Source organism: Dipodomys merriami, unplaced genomic scaffold, assembly GCF_024711535.1.
Source record: "Dipodomys merriami isolate MVZ:Mamm:240054 unplaced genomic scaffold, mDipMer1.0.p SCAF_2, whole genome shotgun sequence".
Classification (NCBI taxonomy): Eukaryota; Metazoa; Chordata; class Mammalia; order Rodentia; family Heteromyidae; genus Dipodomys; species Dipodomys merriami.
Window position 1 is genome coordinate 59,107,770 of NW_027203381.1, and position 22,433 is coordinate 59,130,202.

The following is a 22,433-nucleotide window of genomic DNA, read 5'->3' on the forward strand; positions in this document are numbered from 1 at the left end:
AATAAAAAGAATAAAGTACTTCTAGGCAGAATGGTTCACATTAGTAATTGAGAGGTTGAAATCAAAAGGATCAAAACTTTGTGGCCAGTGCAAGCAAAATTTACAAAATTCCACCTCAAGCAATAAAGTTGAACAAGGTAGAGGACGTTTGCTATCCTATCTACCCAGGAGCAATAAATAGGATTGTGGTCCAGGCTAACACTGGGAAAAACACAAGACCCAATATGAAAATTAAAGAAAGCGGAAGTGCCAGGGCCCAGGATTAAGTGCTTGAGTGTCTTCTTAGCCTACTCACATACACTAGTGTGTGGGTAAAGAGTGGGGGAGGGAAGAACAATTACTAACATATGCTCCACACCACTTGAACTTTTCAGAAAGTACTGAATAAAGTCAGATACAAGTGATTTTGTTATGCAGTGTTATTTATATTAAATGCCCAGAAAAAGGCAAACATAGAGACAGGAAGATAATTATTCATTGTCTAGGATATGGTATATTGAGTGAGAGCTAGAGTAGGTATTAAGAAATGTTTTGTGACGGGGGCTGGGAAGGTGGTTCAGTGGTAGAGCACTTGCCTTGTATGCCTGAGGCCCTGGGTTCGATTCCTCAGCACCACATAAACAAAAAGAAAAAAGCCAGAAGTGGCGCTGTGGCTCAAGTGGTAGAGCACTAGCCTTGAGCTGAAGAGCTGAGGGACAGTGCCCAGGCTCAGAGTTCAGACCCCATGACCGGACCCCCCCCCCCCAAAAAAAGAAATGTTTCATGGGAATAGACAAGGTTTAAAGTTTAATATGCCTCATTGAAGATACTATAGTATGTCTAGAAATGAATTAACCGAGAGAGGTTTAAGACCTTAATGAAGATAGCTATAGTATTTTATAGAACACAAAGGACACTTGCTCCTAAATATATTTAGTAGCTCAAAATATAAATAATTTCCATTGGTGTTAGTAAAAATTACAACTGGAACCAGTGTCCTATACTTCATTAAGTATCTCAACAAAATTATTCTAAAACTTACAAAAAAGAATAATGACTAAAACTTATAGTTACCAAAACTTCAGCTACATGAGAAATTGTTTTCTAAAATGTGCTTGTGTCTCAGAAATATTCTATTATATCACAAATGTACATCTGGTATTCAGAAGACCTAACAAAGCTTATAAAGCAGTGTATTATAGAAGGACAAATGAATATGAGTCAGCCTTGGGCCTGCACTGGTGTGTTAAGATGTGTCAAAGGCAGAATGAACAGTCTGAATGTTATCTGCACATGAGGCATTCTATAATCTCAGACTCTCATTTTATTTTTTCAGTACGGGGACTTGAACTCAGGGTCATATGCTTGCTAGAAAGGCACTCTACTGCTAAGCCATGTCTCTGGCCTTTTGGGGCTGGTTATGTTGAGATAAGGCCTTATTTCTTGGCTGACCAAGTACCTGAGCCACACTCTTCCATTTTTTTTTTCTTTCCATAGCTAAGAAGACAAGCTCATTTCACCATGCCCATCTTCATCTGGCAGATGGAGTCTCGTGCACTTTTCTGCTGGGCTAGGCTAGAATCATGATCTCACATTCTCAGCCCGCTATGTAAGTAGGATGACAGAACTGTGCCACTGTGCCCTGCTACTGGTGCCTTAAACTACGATTCTCCTGACCTCAGCCTCCCAAGCATCTGGGATTACAAGCATGATCCATTGGTGTCCAATTCTTTTTATAAACTAAATGCAAGAATATTTCTTGATGTATAATTTATAAAGTTGAGAATAGCTTTCTAAATGACTAATAGTTAAGAACAGCAATAAGGGTAAGTGCCAGTGCCTCACACTTGTAATCCTAGCTACTTTGGAGAAGAAAAGGATCACAGTTTGAGATTGGCCCAGGCAGAAAAGTTTTCAGGATTTGTTCTTAACCTATATCTGGTCACAGTGGTACAGGCTTATCATCCTAACTAGATGGGAAGCTAAGACTGGGAGAATCTTATTCCAGATCAGCTCAGGTAGAAAAGGCATTATAAATTTATTTTTTAATTTAATATAAGAATTATTCCAAAAACTACAATTAATTTAAAAAAATCAGATTATATTCTAAGTGAACTATGATTTTCATTCATTTCTTAAAGTAACTCAAATCTCAAATCAGGATATAAGTATTTCAATAAGGAAATAAATACCTTGTAGCAATTGAGGTCTTTACTAACTTGAACCAGAGTGAGAATGGTCTACCTTGAGCCCAATCCAAAGGGTAATTTAGGGACCCCTAAGGCCAACAGCATTTGCTTTGACTCAACTAAGTGAGGTATAACAAAACAAGTAGGCCTCAGAACTCTGAGACCTGGTGAAGATAAACAGGAAGACAGAAGAACAGTAGGGAAATTATTTCCATTTGGGCAAGGAAATCTTTAAGGTTTGCACAATTTTCTCCCACAGCCTCTCACCTCTCCAGTGCCACCCCTATTTTTACACTGAAACAGGAACTAGATGGACCATAATGGAAAGGTGAGACTTCTTTTGTCAGCCAAACAAATCGTATTTTCAAAGGACTATCTTGGAATGACTCAGAGCCTTTGCTGCCACCTTGTGGGCAAACAGCACACACTCTCTGTGCTAAGGCCAAAACACTCCTTCAAGGTAATTTTCTTTTTTTTTTTTAAATTTTATTTGTGAACATACTGTACAGAGGAGTTACAATTATGTGGGCAGGATAATGCGTACATTTCTTACCAAGCATTGCAGCCTCCTCCTTTGTTTACCCTTCACATCCCTTCCCAGCCTCCCCCCTCCCCCCCAATCCCAACCCTTCTCCTTCCCCCCTTCCCCCGCCCCCCCCCCCGTCCCCCCCCCCACCGACGTTGTAAAGCTCGTTTTGGACATGACAACTTGTACTTCTCATTGTTGCAACAGGTCCACCTGTATCCTTAAACAACTGGTTTTTCCCCATCTCCTCCACAAGTTATACTGACATCAAATATAGTGAAAGCAGGGGTTATACTGTGGGGGAGGGACATACAAAGCAACAAAGAGATAATCTTATAAATGTGTTAGAAACACATGCATGAAAGAAAAAAAACATTAAAATACACATCTAAGGGTTCATTTTCCTGACATCACATTATCTGACCTTTTCCGCTTGACTCATACATATACTAGATATTACAAATAAGGGAAACCATGGGACCTATGTTTCTTTGGGCCTGGCTTACTTCACTTAATATAATTTTTTCCAAGTTTTTCCATTTCCTAACAAATGGGGCAATGTCATTCTTTCTGATGGAGGCATAGAATTCCATTGTGTATATATACCACATTTTCTTGATCCATTCATCTACTGAGGGGAATCTGGGTTGATTCCATATCTTAGCTATGGTAAATAATGCTGCAATAAACATAGTTGTGCTGGTAGCTTTAGTGTGGTCTTGTTTGTAAACATTTGGGTAAATGCCCGAAAGTGGGATTGCTGGGTCATAGGGGAGTTCTATGTGAAGTCTTTTGAGGAACCTCCATACTGCTTTCCAAAGTGGTTGAACAAGTTTACATTCCCACCAACAATGAAGTAAGGTTCCTTTCTGTCCACATCCCCTCCAGCATCTGTTGTTGTTAGAGTTCTTGATTTTTGCCGTTCTAACTGGAGTGAGGTGATATCTCAATGTTGTTTTGATTTGCATTTCTTTTATGGCTAGGGATGTTGAACATTTCTTCATGTGTCTATTGGCCATCTTCAAGGTAATTTTCTCTGTCCCCTTTTCTTGCTAGTTCAGTGCTGACATCATCCATAGACTTTGAAAAGGAATACATTAAGCTAACCCAACAAGTAAACAAACAAATTTATGGTAACCACCTAAAGGACTGTAATGGAAATCGTTTTTGTGTGTGAAAATAAGGTAAGTTTATTTGAAAAGGAAGTCACTTCCAATTAACTAAAAATAAGTCATCTCTAGGGTAAAAATGACTCTCAAAGGAACATTTAAAGGAACATCGTGAATCTGTAAAGTGAGAACACCTGTCATGGACATGGTGACTCGGTCATTGCCACAGACGCTCCAGAGGACACAGCTTTGTGTGGGGAATTGCAGGGCCTGTCTGTGTTCTCCTGTAAAACATGGGTTTGCTCTGCTGTATCAATTCTAATTCTATTTTTTAACTGGAAAAATACTCATAGGGCAAAATACTTCAAAGTCATATACTCAGAGCAGCCATTTATTTCCTAAAAATCCTTACTGAAATACTTTAAGCAGAGATTAGCACTCATTCATGCATTTTCCACATACACATATTTAATTTCATCCTCTCTTGTTATACCATTGGTATACCCCAACATACAATGATGCTTTTTTTCACTAACACATTATGTCATGGAGTTTATTGCTTGACAGTACATTAATCCCCAAGGAGTATCACATTCCATCACATGGATGCTCCTTATTAAAATGCAACTAAGGCTTGTTCCCAATACTGTGATACAGCTATTATTGGCTTCTTACCAACAATTTGCTGGGCAAATTTGATTGCTTCTTCAAGCACATCTAAGTTCACAACTTTATCCACAATCCCCATCTTGAGTGCTTCACCTGCCAAAATATGCCTTCCTAAAACAAAAGCAAAAAACACAAAGAACAATGTAAGATGGAAGCACAACATTGTTCTTCTCTCTGGAAGACTTATTATTAGTAAAATAAAGAATACCACTCAGACTACTGTAAGAGGAAGACCACCGCAGAAATAGGAAGAAAACAGATTTAAGGGCAGCTCAATTTCCACGGTCAGAGTGACTGTGGGAAATAGCAACAGAACCACAATCTTTTCACTGATAAATGGCAGGAACTATACCTGCTTGAAGCAAAAATAACATATCTTCTTCCTATTCCATAAAAGTTTAAAGAAGTAATTTATATAATATTAATCTAATTAGAAATCCGAAAGGGTTGATTTTTCAGATAATGAAAAAGTAGCAGTACTTCCATATACCTTATATCTACTATACAGGAGGGACTGTAATTGATTAACTAAAAGAAAAGAATAGTCCCCAAACATAACAAAGTTGGTAAGACAGGAAATGTATCAGCTAAGACTAAATGATATAATACTGGTCACCACTGGTTCCTATTTACTCAGGAGGCTGATATCTGAGAATCTAGGTTTGAAGCCAGCCCAGGATGAGCTGGATTGAGCGATGGCTCAAGAGCTAACCATGAGCAAAAAAGCTCAGGGTCAGTGCTCAGGGCTTGAGTTCAAGCCCTGGGATCAGCATACACACACACACACACATACACACACACACACACACACGCACACACACACACACACACACACACACACACACACACACACACACACACACACATGAAATGAAATAAAGTACAATTGAAATTATGTAAGAGAAAGTGGGGAAGACTTTTGCTATATTTTGGAACTCAGCACCTTGACCAAACCTGCTTGTTAAATTTCTATTTGATGAGTCCATGTATGAATGCAGAGATGATTAGACAATCATTTCTTCAGGTCCCTAATAGTGGAGCATAACCTGTGACCTCAAGCTAGCTGAACAGAGTGCTCTACTGAGGGTTCTTAAGCTGAAGTCAAGGATACTAAAGTAGCAGTAATGATGGTGGTAACGGTAGTATGCTGTGGCTGACAGTTTCCAGTGTTCTCAGGGCACTGGAAGCCTCCAGTAGAGAACACTACTTCTAAAGGGTGATAGAGCTGCAGGAAGTTTATGTCTATAGTGAAGATGATGACCCCGGGTTAAGGTCTTTATAAGATCCTGTGTAAATCTAAGACAAGACCTCAAGGCACAGAGAGCTCTTCTTCAAGCTGCAGAATTTTCTCCCTAGTTTTCTTTACCATGTCTTTCAAAAGTTAAAAAAAATCCAGATGCCATTTTAAAGTTCCCCACTATCTCCTCCAAATATAGGTGTACAATTTTACTGCCAGCTTTCTCCTAATTCACTGTGACCATTTCCATAAACTCAAAAATGGTTCTCATGACTACCATTTCTACTTCTTGTCTTCACTGTACTAAACATGGGGATATTTCCTGATCTAGTATTCTGGATAAAGAAACTAAGCCTCATTTGTTTCATGTCATTATCATCAGAAAGCCAGTTTTCTTCCTTGATTCCCCCAAATACTAACCTAGTTCATTGTCATCACATCACCACATAGTTATGTGAGAGAATGATTACTATCTCATTTCTGGAAGATAAGGAAGGCAAAGATAAAGTCCTTGACCCACGACCTCAAAATGAATTGCACTTATTTTGGAGTAAATGGTTTTATATACTCTTCCCTCTAGTGTTATACAATTGAAAGTCTCCTGATATGTCCTACAAAGTAAAACGTTTGGTGAATCTAGAGTTTAGTGCTACGTTGTTGAGGCTTACACTTGAAAAATAAAAGTTTCCTTATACAATTAATACCTTACTGAAGAAAGGAACACATCAATTGCCCACTGAAACTTGAAAATTCTAGTTTTGACTCTTGTTGTTTTGAATATAATATTCTCAGTGTGATCCCTTGGTTCTATGAATAGTCACTTCAACTTTAATACAACTCTCAATTTGATGAGCATTTTGCACATACTCTCTTTTGAGCTTTTATGCTCAAGGCTAGCACACTACCATCTGAGCCACAATTTCACTTCCTGCTTTTTGGTGGTTAACTGGAAGTAACAGACTCTGCCTGGGCTGGGTTTGAACCGCAATCCTCAGATCCCAGCTTTCAGAGTAGTTAGGATTACAGGTATGAGCCACTGGCACACAGCTTACACTCCTTTCCAAGACTCACATGTAGCATTTTCATTTAAGCAGTTCTCTGGCGGCAGGGGAGGGAAAGAGGGAGAAAAATGAGGGAAGGGGTAACAAGTTAGACAAGAAATGTAATCACTACCTATGTAACTGTAACCCCTCTGTACATCACCTTGACAATAAAATTTTAAGAGAAAAGAAGTTCTATTTTCATTTTAAGATGAAATTTTAAAATGAAGACAATTTAAAGCAACCCTACTGTTATATGGGTAGTAAAGGGGCCAACCTGGGATGCTTCTAGGTGCTGGGACCTTCCTCACATTGATCTAGACAGGTACCCAAAGTGTATACTGACCTGAGGTTATCAAGTCAAGTGCAGCAGGAAGTCCAATAAGTCTGGGGAGAAGCTGGGTTCCTCTCGCACCAGGAAGGATTCCCAGAGTGACTTCTGGGAAACCAATCGCAGTCTATCAGACATTGAAATAGAAAGCCCATTACAATGAGATCACATGTTCAGAGATCACAAGCACCTCGTAGGGTGTCCTACATCCTCAATAATGCACATGTTTCAATTACATCAGTCTTTCTAGAGGACAGACTAGTATATAGTGTTAAAATATGTCACTGGTTTCTGGCGCCTTTTTCCTCTTACCTGTGTCAGACAACAAATATAGCCTCTAAAATCAACTTGCTGGGTTGCTGTTAGAGGCAGAAAACGCAAGAAACTAATGAGGAAACCCAGAGCATGGAACAGAATGTAGGCAAATTATAAGTTTAAAATAGGACACAAAGAATTTTAGAATTCAACCACAAAATAACTAATACAAAATTTTTGTATTAGATCTTAATAGAGAAATCCCCAAAGAAGAAATATTAATGGTCAATAAACAAATGGTAAATGAAAATATTCAATATGTATGCCAAGATCCAGTGGCTCACACATGTAATCCTACCTACTCAGGAGGCTGAGATCTGAGGATCACACAGCAAAGCCACAGGGACAGGAAAGTTCATGAGATTCTTAGCTCCAAATTAGCCACAGAAAAAAGCCAGAAGTAGAGCTGTGCCTCAAATGGTAGAGTGTCAGCCTTGAATGAAAAAGCTAAAGGACAGAGGCCAGGCACTGAGTTCAAGCCTCAGTATAGGCACAAAAGAAAATGCTCGGGTTGGGAAGGTGGCTCAGTGGTAGAGCAATTGCCTTGCATTCATGAGGTCCTCGGTTTGATTTCTCAGCACCACATAAGCAAAAAGAAAAAAGCCGGAAGCGGCACTGTGGCTCAAGTGGTAGAGTGCTAGCCTTGAGCTGAAGAACTGAGGGACAGTGCCCAGGCCCAGAGTTCAGGCCCCATGACCGGACACCCCCCCCCAAAAAAAGAAAAAGCACAATATAATTAGCTATCAGAAGAATGAAAACCTAAACCACAACAATATAAAACTTGATACCTAGTAGAATAAATTTAATTTAAAAGGAAGAAAATAGGGGCTAGAAAGGTGACTCAGTGGTAGAGCGCTTGCCTTGCATACATGAGGCCCTGGGTTCGATTCCTCGTCACCACATAAGCAAAACAGAAAAAAGCCAGAAGTGGCGCTGTGGTTCAAGTGGTAGAGCACTAGCCTTGAGCTGAAGAGCTGAGGGACAGCACCCAGGCCCAGAGTTCAGGGCCCATGACTGGACCCAAAAAAAAAAAAAAAAAAAAGGCAGAAAATAGTAAGTGCATGAGAGGATATAAAGACAAAAAACTATATATTGCTGGTGGGAATGTTAAATAATGCAAACAATTCGGAATACAGTTTGGCAATTTCTCAAAGGTTAAAGGTCAAAATCACTATATGACCCACTAATGTGAGCAGAGAAAATACATATACACAAAAATTTTGTATGCCAAGTTTTAGAGGATCATTGCTGCTAAAAACAAAAGACCAAATAGATAAAACAAAATGTATACATCCTTAAAATGGTGTATTCAGTCATAGTCAGGAATTAAAAAAAGTGATTCATGATAGGAATATAAATTATGGATATGGGGAGCGGGAGGAGTTGGGGAGGTGGGGAGGGAAGTGATGGTAGGGGGAAAATAAAGGAGGAGGTAACAATGCTCGTTATGAAATGTACTCATTACCCTACTCATGTTACTGCAACCCCTCTGTACAACATTTTTACAATAAAAAATAAAATAAAATAAATAAATAAAATTATGGATATGGATGAACCTAGAGACATGCTAAGTGAAAGAAGGCAGTCAAAGAATACATTCATCTGAATTACTGAGAACAGGAAAATACATTGATATGGAAAGAAGACTAGCGGCTACCTAGCATTGGAGGGAAAAGGGATGGAGGGTTACTAATAAATGATTGAAAGTTTCTATTGGGTGATGAAATGTTTTAAATTGACTCTGTTGTGTGTGTGTGTGTGTGTGTGTGTGTGTGTGTGTGTGTGTGTGTGTGTGTGTGTGTATCTGTGTCTGTGTCTGTGTCTGTGTCTGTGTCTGTGTCTGTGTCTGTGTCTGTGTCTGTGTCTGTGTGCAGTCCTAGGGCTTGAACTCAGGGCGTGGGCACTGTTCCTATGATTTTTGTCCAAGGCTGACACTCTCTACCACTGGAGCTACTATTCTACCTCTGGCATTATTGGTGGTAAATTAGAGACAAGAGTCTTACAGACTTTCCTGCCCATGATGGCTTCAAACTAAGATCCTCAGATCTTAGCCTTCTGAGTTTCTAGGATTATAGGTATGAGCCATCAGTACCTGTCTCTAAAATTGACTCTTACAGAGGTTGTGTTATACTACTATGTATGTACTGCAAATACATGGCTATGACACTAAACTGTGCATTTTAAATGGTTGAATTATATGGCAAGTGAATTTATATTTCAATAAAACTGGTATTCCTATTCCCCTCCAAAAAGGACCACGCAGTATCCTCAGTCCAGACAAGAGGGTGGCCTTACCTCTTTAACGTATTGCCTTTAAAAGTGACTATTTAAAAGTGGCTAAAGCTCTGCTCATCATTTATAATCACAAGGATGGGGGAGGGAGGAAACAGGAAGAGGAGAAGACCTAAATGGAGACTCCTATGTACCAAGAACTTTACAAACAGCTGCCACATACCAAGCCTCCTGCCTCACAGGAAGTTTTCCTCACAATCAATTCCCATCTAATACCTACTGATCAGCCCTGGGAAGTGCTTCTGACTACTCAGATCTCTACCCATTCTGCAGATAATGGTCAAAGGACACAGGAAAGGTCTACTTTGGAGAATAAATATGCACATATATGTACATATATATTTCTTTTTGAGCTATCACAAAAATTAAAACACAAGGAAGCATTATGGTATAGGTTGAATACCGTTTATCTGAAATGCTTGAGAGAAGTGATTCTGATTTCAGGTGATTTCAGATTTTGGAGTACTTACATATCCCTATGTATTAATTAGATTATACTGGAAATAGAACCTAAGTCTAAACACACATGTATTTATATTTCACATATAGCTAAGGCACATACTCACAGGCATTTGTATACAATATTTTGGGTATGCTTGTCTTTTAACTTTGACCATCATGAGAAGTCAGATGTAAAAATTTTTCACTTGAGGTATTATGTCAGTACTTTAAAAATGTGGATTTTGAAGTATTTTGGATTTGGCATACACAGCTTGGATGGCTATATAATGAAAACTCATGCATACTTTTTTTTTTTTTTTTTTTTTTTTTTTTTTTTTGTCGGTCATGGGGCTTGAACTCTGGGCCTGGGTGCTGTCCCTCAGCTCTTCAGCTCAAGGCGAGCGCTCTACCACTTGAGCTACAGCACCACTTCCGGTTTTCTGGTGGTTTATTGGAGATAGGAGTCTCACGGTCTCTCCTGCCCGGGCTGGCTTTGAACCGCGATCCTCAGATCTCAGCCTCCTGAGTAGCTAGGATTACAGGCGTGAGCCACCAGCGCCCGGCTCATGCATACTTTTGTAAGCATATTTTAAATTATATTTGCAACAAGGTTAACATGATTTCTCATCAGAAACAATGGAGGCCAGAGGATGGAATGGCACATTCAAATTTCTAAAAGGAAAAAGCACCAAGAATTCTATATCCGGCAAGAGTATCTTTTGAGAATGAAGGAAACCCAAACACATTCCTATCTAAACAAACCCTAAATTTATTGTTAGCACATTTCCTTTAAAAGTTCTTCAGGCAGAAAAGAAAGGACACTAGACAGTAACCTCAATTCACATAAAAAATATAAAAACATTTATAAAGCATAAGAATGTAGGTAAATGAAAAAGACAATATATTTTTACTTTGCAATTCCTCATTTTTATCTTGTTTAAAAGAGCTCCATATAGTTAATGAATATGAACTCATAATTTGTGACAAAAACCATGTAATGGAGCAGATACACAGATGAGGGAAACAAAATTTTTGTATACTATTGAAACTAAATTGGTACTAGTTTAAGTTAGAGCACTAAAAATGAAGATGCTAGCTTGTTGCCAATGGCTCATGCCAGTAATCCTAGCTAGGCTGAAATCTGAGTAGCCCAGCTCAAAGCCAGCCCAGGCAGGAAAATCTGTAAAACTCTTATCTCCGGTTAACCATCATAAAGCCAGAAGTGGAACTGTGGCTCAAGTGATACAGTGTTAGCTTTGAGCAAGAAAACTCATGGACAGCACCCTTGAGTTTAAGCCCAAATACTGGCTAACAAAAAATTAAGATGCTAAGCCGGGCGCTGGTGGCTCACGCCTGTAATCCTAGCTACTCAGGAGGCTGAGATCTGAGGATCGCGGTTCAAAGCCAGCCCGGGCAGGAGAGACCGTGAGACTCCTATCTCCAATAAAACCACCAGAAAACCGGAAGTGGCGCTGTAGCTCAAGTGGTAGAGTGCTTGCCTTGAGCTGAAGAGCTAAGGGACAACGCCCAGGCCCAGAGTTCAAGCCCCACGACCGACAAAAAAAAAAAAAAAAAAAAAATTAAGATGCTAATTTTTGTCCCCAAGACCTTCTCCACCAATAAGAAAATAACTCAAAGATATATAGTAAAAGAAACTACAGGGTATATGCATTTATCTAATTTGGGGAGGGGAAGGGTAATAACAAAATACTGAGACAAGGACACAGGATGACCCATTGCAACAATGATACTCACAAGATAGTATGTTGGAAATGAACTTTACAATTTGGGGGAGGGGGGTTGGGGAGGTGGGGGTGGGAAGGGATAGGAGAAAAACAAAAGAGGAGGTAACAGTGTTCCACAAGAAATGTACTCATTACCTTACTCATGTAACTGTAACCCTTCTGTACAGCATCTTTACAATTAAATTAAATTAAAAAAAAGAAACTACAAGAGAATTGCAGAGTACACTAAAAAATACATAGTTAACACAAATGAAAGCATTATTGGAGAAGCCCAAGAACAAAAACACAAAATGCAGAAAACCAACAACTAACTAACTGGCAGAAGAAAGTTTTCTTAATCAGTAAATGTATTAAATGTGCATATATATACTAAATTGTAGAAATAATTAGACGTTAGATGGTAAGAGGGCTCAGAGTAGTTTACTTACCAACCAGAATGAAGAATCTCTACATCTGCAAGCACTTCCCTATTACATCACAGCTTAGTACCAGTGCTGAACATACCTGAGACTTGTTAACTACAAGCCACCACTGAACAACAGCACCTGATTGATTTCCATGACCATATTTAGAACTTTCCCTAAGGAAAGCCCCCAAACCAACCCCTACATGGACCTCAGTGGTTACCTCTGTATGTGCAACCCTATAGTGACAGCCCAAGGCCAGCTCCAGGCCCCCTCCTAAAGCCACGCCTTCAATAGCTGCCACCACAGGCTTCTTATTTCTCTGTAGTTCATCTACTATGCTTCCCAATCTGATGCCAGTGGACCAAGGATTGCTGAAGTTACGGATATCAGCACCTGAAGAACACAGACACAAAAAAGAAGAGAGGTGTTTGAAGGATTGGACTTTGCTATTAGCATGAAGGGATCTAATTACTCTTTTTTTTTTTTTTTTTTTGGTCGGCCGTGGGGCTTGAACTCTGGGCCTGGGCGCTGTCCCTCAGCTCTTCAGCTCAAGGCGAGCGCTCTACCACTTGAGCTACAGCGCCACTACCGGTTTTCTGGTGGTTTATTGGAGATAGGAGTCTCACGGTCTCTCCTGCCCGGGCTGGCTTTGAACCGCGATCCTCAGATCTCAGCCTCCTGAGTAGCTAGGATTACAGGCGTGAGCCACCAGCGCCCGGCTGGGATCTAATTACTCTTAAGGTAGCTCAGACACCTGGGTGCCAGGAGATACTACATCTGTAGACTGATGACACAAAAAAAGAAACAAGTTGCCTGGGAAACGTAGAATAAAATATGAGGAAAAGCTTCACATCTTTACCAGGAATCCTGTAATCTTCTAACATCTATGTTTTCATAATCAGTAGCAACTCTAGGGAAATGTAAAAGCTCAGTGAAGTGGATTTATAGGTTCTCTGACTAATACCACCATCCTGAGATTGAGCCAAACCCCTCAATTTTTTGCATGACACTATCACCCTATTCACACCAATTTAACCACTTATCTTTGTTCAATAAGTACAAATCACTACAATATAAAAAAATGGCAAAATACATGCATGTTTGTGACTTACATGTTAACCAAGCTGAAAAGGTTTTGATGTAAGTAATAAAGTTAACAAAATTTCTTGCTTTTCCTGAATGTAAAAATAATGTAGGCAGGAGCTAGGAAATGGCTCAGTGGTAGAGCGCTTGCCTTGCATGCATGAGGCCCTGGGTTTGATTCTTCAGCACCACATAAGCAGAAAAGGACGGAAATGGCCCTGTGGCTCAAGTGGTAGAGCACTAGCCTTGAGCTGAAGAGCTGAGGAACAGCCCCCAGGCCTAGAGTCAAGCCCCACAACCTTGCCAAAAAAAAGGGGGGGGGGGTGGAGGTGGGAGGGAAGGGCTGGTAGGGGAAAAACAAAGGAGGAGGCAACAATGCTCAATAGGAAATGTACTCATTACCTTGCTCCTGTAACTGTAACCCCTCTGTGCAGCATTTTTACAATGAAAACAAATAATAATAATAATATGATGTAGGTATTATGAAGTTTTTAAGGAGGTACAAAATTATATATTAAAAAAGGATCCCCCTAAATATAGCACACAGAGATAATTATTTAGTATTTTGGTAAATTCTCAGTTTTTTCCCACTGACATATAAATGGCATTGTGACTGTCTTAAATAATAAGCTATCTTAAGTAACTAATGTGAGAATTAAAGGACTTAAAATTTTTTAAGTGGCTTATTTTGTTTGGGTTTTTGTGTTTGTTTATTTGTACTGGGGTTTGAAGTTGGCCCTATTATTATGTTTGCTAGGAAATGAAAGTTTACCATGTATTTTTTTATCATTGAGAACATGCTGTGAATCTTTATTATGTATTTTCTTATCTTCACATCATATCGTAGGTGCTTAGCTTTTTTCTGGAACAATGTATATTCTTAGAAAAGAGTATATTTGCTGCCATTTTATAAATTGATCATTTCAGTGGCTCTGAGTATAGCTAAATTATAGGGTGCTTGACTAGCATATAAGAGGTCCTGTGTCTGATCTTTAGAGGGTCAAACGAAGATGTTATATAAATTATGTTGAACTTATTCATCTATTTCTCTTTTTTTTCCCCCACTATATGTTGCTCATCTAGCATGAATCTGGGGGTTTATGGGCTTTTTTTCTCAGTAATGTACCATATTTAATTGTGTTGTCCAGTAAATTTGCTTTCTATTGTTTTTAAGATTCCTTTTGGCTGTAGGAAAAAAAAATTCAGCTCCAATTTGAGCCCCAAGACTATCATTCCAATAGCTTAAGTTGAGATGGTTTTTCTTGACTAGTAGTAATGAACATTAAGTGGATAAATACATCAGGCCTTGGGCTAAGTAGCTCAAATACCGTTTCATTTAATTTTCATAACAATTGGGTAAAGTGCCATGACAACTACTAGTTTATAGGTAAGGAGTTAAAGCTTTGAGATATGAATTGATTAGTTAAAACAGGTATGACCAGTAACTCATATAATGATTTCAACTCAGCCAATTTAACAAAGCCTGATTTTTTAAAATGTTTTTTATTGTGAAAATACTGTACAGACGTGTTACAATCACATGAGCAAGGTAATGAGTATATTTCTTATCAAGCATTGTTGCCTCCTCCTTTTTTTTTCCCCTACCGTCCCTTCCCTCCCACCTCCACAACTATATTACTGCCCTACCCACCCCCGCCTAAATTGTAAAGTTAATTTTTTGACATAGTGTCTGGGTCAACCTGTATCCCTATTTAAACAATTTGTTTTTCCCTTCCGCTCCTCAAATTATACCAACATCAAATACAGTGAAAACAGGGGTTATATCATGGGGGAGGGACATACAAAGCAACAAAAAACAGCAAGAAAGAAAAAACCACTTGTGTCTTTATCTTGGGGTTCATTTCACTTAACATCATTTTATCTGACCTTTTCTGCTTGTCTCAGATATATACTATTTTTGCAAATAAGGGAAACCATGGGCCCTATGTTTCTTTGGGCCTGGCTTACTTCACTTAATATAACTTTTTCCAAGTCTTTCCATTTCCTAACAAATGGGGCAATGTCATTCTTTCTGATGGAGGCATAGAATTCCATTGTGTATATACACCACATTTTCTTGATCCATTCATCTACTGAGGGGCATCTGACTTGGTTCCATATCTTAACTATGGTAATTAATGCTGTAATAAACATAGTTGTGCTGGTAGCTTTAGTATGGTCTTGTTTGTGATCATTTGGGCAAATGCCCAAAAGTACGATTGCTGGGTCATAGGGGAGCTCTATGTGGAGTTACAAAGCCTGATTTTTCTGCTTTTGTGGTGCTGAGGAATCAAACCCAGGGCCTCATGCATGCAAGGCAAGCACTCTACCAGTAAGCCACCTTCCCAGGTCACAAAGCCTGATTTTTAAATGCTATCTTCAACCTGTAGTCTTCTGCTTATCAGACAAGATTAGTATTATTGCTCCAAATTGACTGAAACCAAGGCACAGACAAGGGTATAATAATTTCATGTTTAAATATTTCTAGCAGAGAGAAATCAATTAAATTTGGATGCTAATATTTCTTAGGAAAAGTACAATATTCTTTTATTCTAATAAATTTCAAGCAGGTACTCTATCACTTGAGTCATGCCCCCAATCCTTAAGCATCAGTTTTTTTTGTTTTTGTTGTTGTTGTTGTTGTTGTTTGCCAGTCCTGGGCATGAGTGCTGTCTCTGGGCTTCTTTTCGCTCAAGGCTAGCACTATACTACTTGAGCCACAGTGCCACTTCTGGCTTTTTTGAGTAGTTTATTGGATATAAGAGTCTCATGGATTTTCTTGCTGGGCTGGCTTGGAACCATCATCCTCAGATTTCAGCCTCCTGAGTAGCTAGGATTACAGGCATGAGCCACCAGTGTCCAGCTTTTTAGTTTGTGTGTGTGTGTGTGTTGTTGTTGTTGTTGTTGCTTTTTGAAATGGTCTTATGTTTTTGAGCTAGCCTAGGACTGAGATCCTTCTACTGAGGTATTGGCTATAACTGGGACAATGTGTCACCACATTGCAAACCTTAGAGGTTTCTGGGACTGTGACTGGCTGCAGGAGATTTGACTGGGTGCTTGAAGTATGAATGATGCCAGTAGAAAACCACTGGCTGAATGGTTTTTTTTATCCTATGTCTAACTGACAGAGGACTATGAGTGTTTGACCTTTTGCCATAATTCCTGTCAAAAGTCCCTCTAGGTATTTAGTGAGGAAATTCCTGCAGGGATCCCTAACTGAAATCGTGTAAGTGCTTCCTGACTCTGTCATCTACTGCTTTTGGCTGTAGGAAAAGAAGTTCAGAATGTGCCCTTTTGTTTATTTTCCTATGAAAATATGGGCAACTTGAACCTATAATAGATGAGGTTAGGGGAGAGAATTGGAGCTTCACTATGTCTAAAGGTTAAACTCATTCCTCTCTCCATGGTGGTAATTAGAATATTAATTATTTACTAAACAGTATTCTGAGATATCCCTGCATGGGCATTTCGTCATCCATTGCCCCAGAATCTGGTGGTCCAAACCAGCACCAAGTCAATGCTCCCCATAATGCCAAAAAAATTAAAAATGAAGAAAATTCACCTTAGGTGGATTAAGGTATTTCCATTCTGTGCTTAGTTTACTAAGAGTTTTATCTTAAATGTAAATCAAATATAATCAAATGTTTTGTTCTACCTTTCTTGAAATAATCATGATTATTCTGTCAAATCTCTAAATAGGATACATAACACTGAAATAACCTATTTAAACAATTTCATATCTCAAGGAAAAGGTAGTATGTTATACCTTCTAAGAATATCAGGCTTCCTTATAGAAAGGGTAGGATTTTTTTTACATGTATGTTTATGAATATGTCTGGCCTAAAGTGTCACTGTCTTATACTGGCCTTGCCAGATATTGGCATCAAGCTTATGCTAGCTTCTCAACAGGAGCTGAGACCTGTTCCAGGTTTAAATGTCCACCTAGAACCTGTGATTGTGACCTTACTTGGAAACAGGGTCTTTGCTGATGCTTTCACATTAAGAAGAGGTCCTACTGGAGGAGAGAGGGCCTTTGTAAGATCAGGACATTTCGATAAAGCCATGGGGAAAAGGCCATGTGCAGACAGAAGCAGGGACAGAAGTTTTGACAGGCCATGGATTGGGAGCAACCCCACGAAGCAGAAGAGGCAAGGAAGGATACTTCCCAAATACCCTTGGTGGGAGAGTGGTCCTGTTGCTAGTTTTTGTTTGTTTGTTTGTCACTCATGAGGCTTGAAACTCAGGGCCTGGGCTCTGTCCCTGAGCTCTTTCCCTCAAGGCTAGTGCTCTACCACTTTGAGCTACAGCTCCATTTCAGAGTTTTATGTTTTTATTTTTATTTTTTTATTTTTGTCGGTCATGGGGCTTGAACTCTGGGCCTGAGCGCTGTCCCTGAGCTCTTCAGATCAAGGCAAGTGCTCTACCACTTGAGCCACAGTGCCACTTGGTTACTTAGAGATAAGAGTCTCACAGACATTTCTGCCTGGGCTGGCTTTGAACCAGTGCCAGGCTCCACTTCAGGCTTTTGAGGGGTTAATTGAAGATAAGAGTCTCTAGGTGGGGCTGGGAAGGTGGCTCAGTAGTAGAGCGCTTGCCTTGCATGCTCGAGGCCCTGGGTTCGATTCCTCAGCACCACATAAGCAAAAAAAGAAAAAAGCCAGAAGTGGCGCTCTGGTTCAAGTGGTAGCTAGCCTTGAGCTGAAGAGTTGAGGGACAGCACCCAGCACCCAGGCCCAGAGTTCAGGCCCCACGACCGGACCCCCCCCCCAAAAAAAAGTCTCTAGGGGACTCTTCTGCCCCAAGTTGGCTTTGGAACCATGATACCTGGATCTCAGCCTCCTGAGTAGGTAGGATTATAGGTGTGAAACCACTGGTGCCTTGTTGCTGTTTTGATTACAATTTTTGCCTCCAGAACTATGAGACAGTAAACTTCCATCATTGGAAAACATTCAGTTTGTGGACATTTTTACACATTGTGCCTTCTCTTTTTCTTGACCAATCCTCCAGAAGTTTGTCAGTTTTGTCTTTTCAAAGAATTAACATTCACACTTGTTTCTTTTGATTCATGTTGTTTTCTATTTCTATCATTTCTCCTCTGATTATTTCCTTCTTTGTTCTTTTAACTATACTTAGGTCTGTTTTCTTGTATGTTACATTAACTGCATCATATGGGTGCTTCACTAATTGTCATTATCTTTTATCTTATCTAATGTAGTGTGCAAAAGCTATACATTTTCTGCTTTTTGTTTAGCTGTATCCCTCATGATTCATATTTGCATTGTCATTCAGTTCACTGTATTTTCTAGATTCTCACTGTTATTCTAAATTGACTCACAGTAAAAAAAAAAATTAGTTTGACTTACCAATGTATGAGCAACTAGTCATATCTGTGTTATTGATTTTGTGTGTGTGTGTGTGTGTGTGTGTGTGTGTGTGTGTGTATGCTCTACTGACTGGGGCTTGAATTCAGGCCTGGGTGAAAGACCCCCGACTTCGGGTGTCCCCCAAATCCGGACCTCCCTGCCCCAAGCACCAGTCAGACGACACCAGATGCAAAAGGCAAGAGGGTTTTATTTGGGCATGCCCAGGCTCCCAGGTGCACGTGACCTCGAGATCCGCAAGGTTCGGGTCAGTGGCTGGGAGCCTGTGTTATTGATTTTTAACTTTAGTTGTAGTGTTTTCAGAGAATATGTTCTAAGTGAAAATTACTGAAACAAGGGTATATGCTATTATCCAGTTTCTGGTCACTTTTTCCAAATTCTCCAGGAGTGTTTGAGAAGAATGCATATTTTCAAGTTAGTGGGTTCATTGTTGTATAAAAGCCCACTAAAACAACATTTTAGAAGTGTTTTTTTTTTAATATGAACTCTAATTACATATTCTCTTCTACATCTTACTTATAAAAATCAATTTCTGCCAGGAAGGTGGCTTAGGTGTAGAATGCTTGCCTTGCATGCATGAGGCCCTGGGTTCGATTCCTCAGCACTACATAGGCAGAAAAAGCCAAATGTGGCATTGTGGCTCAAGTGGTAAAGCGCTAGCCTTGAGCTGAAGAGCTGAGGGACGGCACCCAGGCCCAGAGTTCAGGCCCCACTACTGACAAAAAAAAAATCAACTTCTAGCAGGGCACAGTGTCATACCTATAATCCTAGCTACTCAGGAGGCTGAGATCTGAGGATCACGGTTCAAAGCCAGCCTGGGCAGGAAAGTCCATGAGACTCTTATCTCCAACAAACCACCAGAAAACTGGAAGTGGCACTGTGGCTCAAGTAGTAGAACGCTCACCTTGAGCTGAAGAGCTTAAGTCTTCATCTTAGGTCCCAAACTTAAGTTTCCAAACAGGAAGCTATTTCAAAGTGTGTTAATGATTGGCACTTCATACTTATTTGTAAATAGAGGATTGTAAAATTTACTGAGTGTTAAAATAGAAAGTATATCAAGAGATTGCCATTTTTATTTTAATTAATAAGTAACTTACATAGCACAGATATGTAGCAGTAAAATAAATGGTAATTATAATTAATATTTTATACGGATTTATTAATATTTTATATAGATTTAAAATTTTATGTTGATTGTGCTTTTTTCAGGTTGCCCAATAATGTATCTTGAATACCTTCCATATGGTAAAATTCACTAAACATGTGACACTTGTTAAAGGATTTAATATATTCATTTGGCAAAAGAAAAACATTCTATAAACAGTACTCAGCGAATCACTACTTCTGATACTTCTGCCATATTTCTGCATCTTTACCCAATGACCCCAAAAAGCAGGATATGGCTACTCACTTCTGAGATGGGTGCCCCTCAGGAGGACACTGAACTCCACTTTAAGACTCTGAGAATTAAACATTAAAGCTTCAGGAGTGTCTTCTGTGTGCAGGCACTGCCCCAGGATGCTCAAGGTTAGCTATCTCCTTTAATCTTACAAAAAAAAATCATTTAAGCTGGCTATCACTATTCCTACTTTACAGACAGGGAAAACAAATGTAAGAGATCAAAGAGTTTGGCCCATGCCAATATGTAGAGCAGGTGAACGACAGCAAGTTTCCACTTGTAGGTATCACTGCCATCAAGTCCAGCTCTAAATGTCTTCCAAAAATCAAACCCAACATGAAGAAGTCCAAAGAGTCCTTTGGACTCTCTTTTAGATGTCTTGGGAAAGACCTATTTCTTTTCTTTTCTTTTTTTTTTTTAAAAGATTTTGCTATATAGCCCAGAATGGCCAACATAGCAAGATCCTGTATGCTATAGATGTCTGTAATTCTGGCATGGGAACAGGGGGAACCAGGCATCTATCAGCATACCTTTGCTACATTTCTTTTTTTTATTTTTATTTATTTTGGTCGGTCGTGGGGCCTGAACTCTGGGCCTGGGCACTGTCCCTGAGCTCTTCAGGTCAAGGCGAGTGCTCTACCACTTGAGCCACAGCACCACTTCCGGCTTTTTCTGCTTATGTGGTGCTGAGGAATCAAAGCCAGGGCCTCATGCATGCAAGGCAAGCACTCTACCACTGAGCCACCTTCCCAGCCCAACGACCTATTTCTTTACCCACCATGTTTCTCATTCCCACTCTCGTGTGCCCCATCCACCTTCACTAAGTTCTCACCCATAGCACATCCTCTACACTACTGATTGAAGTCTGTGCCTGTATTCTAGCCACAGTGGGAGAGGATTAGTTACCTGCAGAAAATTTGCCATCTGATCCAGAAATCACAATTGCTTTTATCGTATGGTCTGACATAGCTTTCTGTAGTCCATCTTTTATTCCACGGAGTACATTCAAACTAAAAAAAGAAAAAAATATATATATATATATGAAGCAAATTAGTCAAAGTTAAATTTCCACCATCTCAGAGGTTTTCCTTTCCTAATAATGAAGAAAAATTAAACATCTGCAATGGATAAACTACAAATTCTTATCATTAATTTTTAATTTATCCAAGAAATAATGTGTCTACTATGAATTAGGCAAAGAGATGATCAAATGAAACCACTTTTAAAGCAATATTATTTTCGTCCACATTGATGTAACTTTTAAAACTCAGAATCAACATAATGAATTTGTAATATATTATACATAATATTACAGAGGGTTGCATAGTAAGTGTATACAACCATCATGGAAGGTGCACTGATATGAGTGCTGTAATAAAGGTGCAAATGTGATATAAAAATTCAGTGGGAGAAAATTCAATTTCACCTAGTCCTACTGGAAAAATAGAAAATAAGGAGAAAAACTAGGACAAGTGGTAGGGGATGCTAAATAACTCAAATATCCATTTCTTCTCATTTTCTTCAAAGAATATAACAGCGAGTTTTTGTTTTTTGTTTTGTTTTGTCGGTAATGGGGCTTGAACTCTGGGCCTGGGCACTGTACCTGAGCTCTTCAGCTCAAGGCTAATGCTCTACCACTTGAACCAGTACCACTTCTGGTTTTCCAGGGGTTTATCAGAGACAAAGAGTCTCATGGACTGGATTGGGAAGATGGTTCAGTGGTAAAGTGCTTGCATGAGACCCTGGGTTCAATTCCTCAGTACCACATAAGCAGAGCCCAAGCCTTGAGCTGAGGAGCTCAGGAACAGTGCCCAGACCCAGAGTTCAGGCCTCACAACCGACAAAAAAAAAAAGAGTCTCACAGACTTTCCTGCCCAGGCTGGCTTTGAACCACAATCCTCAGATCTCAGCTTCCTGAGTAGCTTGAATTACAGGCATGAGCCACCAGTGCCTGGCAATAGCTAGTTTTTACCTGCAGATACAGTAACTCAAAATAAAAATCATATTTTCCAGCCTGCTTTGCAGTAAGGTCAGAGCACTAAGTTCTGACAAATATGATAGAAAAATATATGCAACTTTGGATAAGAGTCTTTAAAATATTTTCAGATTTTTCATTCTTCCCTACTGCTGGCAGGAATCCAGATGGGTTGGCTAGATCAAGAATATCTTACTGAGTGTTGACAGCTCATCCCTGTAATTCTAGCTACTCAGGAGGCTGAGAGCTGAGGATCATGGTTCAAAGCAAGCCTGTTCAGGAAAGTCAGAAATTTCAAGAAATTCTTATCTCTAA

At 39.5% G+C, this 22,433-nt stretch overlaps 1 protein-coding gene across 1 annotated transcript in view; it reads right to left on the reverse strand.

Annotated features, from left to right (window-relative positions):
* LOC138832196 (peroxisomal bifunctional enzyme-like) overlaps positions 1-22,433 on the reverse strand; it is a 34,951-nt gene that overhangs the window by 8,227 nt on the left and 4,291 nt on the right. Inside the window, exons 2-5 of the mRNA XM_070029746.1 lie at positions 21,050-21,153; positions 12,501-12,673; positions 7,096-7,207; positions 4,479-4,583 (exon numbers count right to left, since the gene is read on the reverse strand). Coding sequence (XP_069885847.1) covers positions 4,479-4,583; positions 7,096-7,207; positions 12,501-12,673; positions 21,050-21,153 — 494 coding nt within the window. The remainder of the gene's footprint in view (positions 1-4,478; positions 4,584-7,095; positions 7,208-12,500; positions 12,674-21,049; positions 21,154-22,433) is intronic.